Source organism: Anomalospiza imberbis, chromosome 4, assembly GCF_031753505.1.
Source record: "Anomalospiza imberbis isolate Cuckoo-Finch-1a 21T00152 chromosome 4, ASM3175350v1, whole genome shotgun sequence".
In the NCBI taxonomy this organism is placed as follows: Eukaryota; Metazoa; Chordata; class Aves; order Passeriformes; family Viduidae; genus Anomalospiza; species Anomalospiza imberbis.
Genome location: NC_089684.1, coordinates 5,710,591 through 5,715,855, shown reverse-complemented (window position 1 = coordinate 5,715,855; position 5,265 = coordinate 5,710,591). Strand labels below are relative to the sequence as shown.

Sequence of the window (5,265 nt, the reverse complement as noted above, 5' to 3'; positions counted from 1 at the left end):
TGAAATGAGGGTATAATGCAGAAAGGCATGCTGTCTCCTCCTCGGGAAAGCCGAGTCCCAGAGCCTGCTGGGGTATTTAAAGACTCGATGCCTGCAAGCTCCACACAGTGCGTACAGCACGAAGCAGCTCTCCGGCCTTAACTCGAGAGAGGTCCAGTCCAGTTCTGGTCACTGATGCCTACGAACACAGCAGCGCCTTCCAGGCTGCCACTGCATCCCGGGGGAGCTTTGCTGTTGGGCACGACACCCGTGGCGCCCCTCTCTGCGTGAATGCACCCGCATGAGGGCAAGGCTTAAAGCACTCTCAGCTGGCTCCGGGAAGGCTTTTAGCCCTCAGCCGCTGCCTCTCGCCTGCACGGAACGGCCAGCACAGCCTGAAGCGCTCCTGCCAGCTCCCCATCTTCCCTCCGGTGCCTCCCGGGAGCTATAAATACAGCGGGCACATGCTCTGACACCGCGTTCCCCAGCAGGCACCAGATAACTTTAATTTGCCCTTTAAACGTCCCGGGCGGCCGCCGCTCGGGGAACATGGCGGGGCGGGCCCGGCGGGCCGCAGCCAATGCCCGCGGCCCGGGGGGGCGCCTCCTCCTATCGCGAGAGGCCGCGGGCTATAAGCGGGGCGGCGCGGCCGGCGGGGGCATTTGTCCGGCGGGGTGGGGAAGTGTCCGCTCGTTGCCTCTCTCCGGGCGGGGCTGTCGGACCGGCTCGCGGCATGGGAGACCAAGCGCTCAGCTTCGTCAAGGACTTTCTGGCCGGCGGGATCGCCGCCGCCGTCTCCAAGACGGCTGTCGCCCCCATCGAGAGAGTGAAGTTGCTGCTGCAGGTGAGGGGGCGGCGGGGGGCGGCGGTACCGCGCCGCAGGTGGTGCCGGCTCGGCGGGCGCTGCCCGGCGTGACTAAATATGGGAAGGAGCTCGGCCGGCTCCGGTTACGCGGGAGCTGCCCGGGACACGCAGCACCGCCTCGCGGTGGCGGGAGCAGGACGGCCCCGTCCGTGCCCTTCAGCGTGCGGGGTCACCCTGCGCTGCCCGTCTCTCACCGTGCCGTCCTCCTCCTTCCTCCCTGCAGGTCCAGCATGCCAGCAAACAGATCACGGCCGATAAGCAGTACAAGGGCATCGTGGACTGCATAGTCCGCATCCCCAAGGAGCAGGGCATCGCCTCCTTCTGGAGAGGCAACTTGGCCAATGTCATCCGGTACTTCCCCACCCAGGCCCTTAACTTCGCCTTCAAGGACAAGTACAAGCAGATCTTCCTGGGCGGAGTGGACAAGCACAAGCAGTTCTGGCGCTACTTCGCAGGAAACCTTGCGTCCGGGGGTGCCGCGGGAGCCACCTCCCTCTGCTTCGTCTACCCGCTGGATTTTGCCAGGACCCGGCTGGCGGCTGATGTGGGCAAAGGAGCCTCTGAGAGGGAGTTCTCTGGCCTGGGCGATTGCATTGTGAAGATCTTTAAGTCTGATGGCTTGAAGGGCTTGTACCAAGGATTTAGTGTGTCTGTCCAGGGCATCATCATCTACAGAGCAGCCTATTTTGGGGTATACGATACGGCCAAGGGTAAGAAGTGCATGGAGGACTGACTGCAAGGGAAGATCCATTCAATGAAGGCACTCTAGGGCACTTGGCAATACAAGGACGAGCAGGGCTTGGCTCAGCACCTGTTGAGTGCAGTGCTAGAAATGTGCACAGGTGTTTCTGATGTGCATTCATGCCTCCCTCTTCTTGCTGTTCTGAAATGCCTTGGGTTTGGATTGACTCCGGGGTTGGTGGGTGATTATTCTTTCCACAGCCATGTTTCCCACAGCCCTTTCTCTCTGTACTGATTCCGTTCATTTGTTCTTGATGACAGGTATGTTGCCCGATCCAAAGAACGTGCACATCATAGTGAGCTGGATGATTGCCCAGAGTGTCACTGCAGTGGCAGGGCTGGTTTCTTATCCTTTTGATACTGTGCGGCGTAGGATGATGATGCAGTCTGGCCGAAAGGGAGGTAAGAATAAGTGCTCCTCTAAGTTTCTCTTAGTCAGGATAAGAGATACTGGGTATTTTTTTGTCTTACGGAACATTAATAACCTCATTGGAGTCTTTAAAAAACCTATGGGGAACACCTTGCTGGTTATTTCTGTCATGTTGATCTAAAGGACTGAGAAATTACTTGATTTCCTATGGAGAATTAATTTTCCTTAATTGATTACTAAATTTTAAATCCTCAGCTGTACTTTGCGTATTCCTTGTTGTTTTAAAGATACAACATTTGAAACATACTTGCTGTATAACTTCAGGCCTTCTAACCTTTGTGTTTATTTCCACAGCTGATATTATGTATAAGGGCACAATTGATTGCTGGAGGAAGATAGCTAAAGACGAAGGATCCAAAGCGTTCTTCAAGGGTGCCTGGTCGAATGTGTTGAGAGGCATGGGCGGAGCTTTTGTATTAGTACTTTATGATGAAATCAAAAAGTATGTCTAAGACATAACATCATATTGCAGTAGTTCAATTGTTCTCAATCAACTTTTTTTAAAAATACGAACTTGTGATGTAATGGACAACAAAATATTTCCTAGGGAAACAGAATAAAATTTGAGTAACGTACGTGGCAGAGATAAGGACGCATTAATTTAAAAATTGTCCACTACATCACAGTTATATTTTCTATGAGAATTCCTCCACCATTTGTATTGGAACCTGTGTATATATTATACTTCAAATGGCAGGTAATAGATTTTGTCTAAAGACAAAATATAAGTGATCTATACCTAGACTAAAATCTAATATTGTGAATTCTTAATAGGTTGTCATAAATATTTATTATCCTAAGTAATGTCTCTAGCTACCCAACACTGTGATGACATGACTCAAAATCATGTTTTCTTCTAAAGCTCTATTTTTTAATATATTATTAAGTGAAAAGTATATCTGAAATAATAAACTATACTAAAGCCCTAGGCTGAGTTCCTAACTGTAGCCTCTTCCCTGACAAACTATACAGTAATATGTTTGAAACCATAATCTGATTTTTCAGACATACTTTGTAAAATATGGAAATACAGTGTTTCAAAAATTCCCTGTATTGTCACAAAGGAAAAAAGTTGTCTGCTCTGATGTTCAATTGAACTGAAACTGAAATGAAATAAATTAATATATTAATGAATTTTTTCCGGTCGTTTTCAGTACACTGAACACATTACAAGCATGTCCTCCAAGGTGATGTGCTAATCAGGACACTGTTAGTTGGCTGTCTTTTGAAAGTTTTTTCAACAGAGCTTTAGGTAGGTGAAGTTATTGAGGTTATATTGATAAATCTGCAACTGCAAAACCACCTCGATTCAGTTTAAGGGTACTGCAGCCAGAGATCTTAGAGATAAGCTTCCACCTAGTTTTAGCTGCTTGTGTAATTTATTTATATTACCCTTAACTTTGAAGCATCTCATTGAATAGTGAAGTCATTACTGCTTAATGTACTTGAAAAATTATTTTAGAATTGAATACTCAAGAGTTATTAAAATAAATACACATCGAACCATTATGAACACATTGCACTATTAATGACCAATGAGATCAGAACATGCTCAATACACTTTTTAAACTTTAGATGCTGCAGGGTTGTGAATGCATGGAAGAACAAGCTCTCTGATCAGGCAAAGGAGGGAAAGTGAGTGTGGCCATTGCAGTTGTTCAGTTAGACTACATATAGACAAGCATTTGCTATGTATCCAGGACAAAACCCATAGAACCAGAGCATAGTGTGTGTTGGAAGAGACCTTAGAGTCCATCTACATCCAACCCCCCTGCCATGGGCAGGGACACTGTCTACTAGACTGTTCCTGGCCTTGGATGCTTCCATGGTTGGGGTGTCCACAACTTCTCTGGGTAACAGGGTAAGACTAAACAAGGTATAATCAAATGAACTTTTATCTCACCTTCATCTTTTACTCTGCTTCATATGTATGACTTCCAGTTATCCTTTTCCTATATTTGAAACATTTGTCAGATGCAGGTAAGTCCTAGCTCACAGGCACTTGGCACGAGAGGCTCTGGATGTTTATCACAGATTCAGACCAGCAGCTCTGTTCTCCCTGAAGGCAGGTACCAGCCACTAACCAGGATCTGGAAGCAACATCTATTCACTTGAAAAAAAGAAGCATTTGGGAAATACTTGTCCAAAAAGTGACAAACTGATTTTAAATTAACCAAATACAGATTTTTTTTTTTTTTCCACCAGGAAAAAACCTGGCCTGATAGTTTATCTCCCTTTTTCATGGTTGCTCTCTTAAATACTTGCTTTTCTAGATACCTGGTCTGTTTTCTTTCCCATAGTAAATAGCCAGGGTTGCAATCTATCAAACTATAAGTTTATGAAGAAGATATTTCTGCTGATTTTCAAAGTGCATTAGTTTTCCTTAAAATCTCTGCCAGTTTCTGCTCCTTCTTTTTCTCTGTCCTCTGCACTTTCCTAATTGTTCCTTACAAGAAGCTTGCTAACACAATCCAGCTATCCAGTTCTCACTGATAAGGCTGCAAGTGGCATTTGCATGTGCTAGGGAAGATCTAAGTTGGCTACAAGGAGACATTCTACTATGCAGATGTACAAAAACTTGGGGGAAATGTATATCTGAATAAGATAATTAAGAGAAAGCAAAGAAACTTCAAATAAATGTAAATGAAAGAAGTTACATTCCAGAGAAGGAGGCAAAATAGAGACTAAGGACTATTAAAAAGAGAGTAAGGAGTATCAATACAAGAAAATGCTATTGGGCTAAGAGAAAGTACATGAAATAAAGCATATGGGAAACACAGGTAGATGGCTCATTTCTGTTTAAAAGCCAGTGCACAGTGTGGGAAATTGCAGGCAGTGTTCTCCATAAAGATACCTGTGGTCAGAATTCAAAACTGTCAAGGAATTACAAATTCTTCTGAAAGCAGCTCTGCCCTCTGTGGCACTCAGCATAATACTTGCTGAAAGTGTAACCTAAAATGCAGCCATCAGCTCTGAGAGGTTGGAAATTAGAAGATGTTGCAGATAGTCTGCAGTTGCTACTTGAACTTCCATTGTCAGAGTCAATTGATACTACTACTTTTGTACCTTTGCAAGAGCTGGTCACAGTCAAACTACAGCCAGTGACAAAACTGTTAACTCTCTTACATCTAACACTTGAACAATGGAAAACCTGCATTTTAAAAATGTTTTTCTACGTACCAAGCTCTTCAACCTTCTTTGCACCTTAATACCAATTACAAAAGTCAGCAAGAAGCCACTGCAATGACAA

At 45.5% G+C, this 5,265-nt stretch overlaps 1 protein-coding gene across 1 annotated transcript; it reads left to right on the top strand.

The window, feature by feature from the left end:
- The first annotated feature begins 620 nt into the window (after nt 1-620).
- Nucleotides 621-3,149, top strand: SLC25A4 (solute carrier family 25 member 4). The gene is made up of 4 exons (XM_068186967.1): nt 621-823; nt 1,068-1,554; nt 1,847-1,987; nt 2,310-3,149. The coding sequence occupies exons 1-4, from the start codon at nt 713-715 to the stop codon at nt 2,465-2,467; spliced, it is 897 nt and encodes a 298-aa protein (XP_068043068.1). The 5' UTR covers nt 621-712; the 3' UTR covers nt 2,468-3,149.
- The last annotated feature ends 2,116 nt before the right edge of the window (nt 3,150-5,265 follow it).

Excerpts from the sequence above, each read along its gene's own strand:
- SLC25A4 (XM_068186967.1), top strand. The coding sequence starts at position 713 with ATGGGAGACCAAGCGCTCAGCTTCGTCAAGGACTTTCTGGCCGGCGGG. Across the intron at positions 824-1,067 it reads GAGTGAAGTTGCTGCTGCAG|GTCCAGCATGCCAGCAAACA; the intron begins GTGAGGGGGCGG and ends TCCTCCCTGCAG. Across the intron at positions 1,988-2,309 it reads GCAGTCTGGCCGAAAGGGAG|CTGATATTATGTATAAGGGC; the intron begins GTAAGAATAAGT and ends TTATTTCCACAG.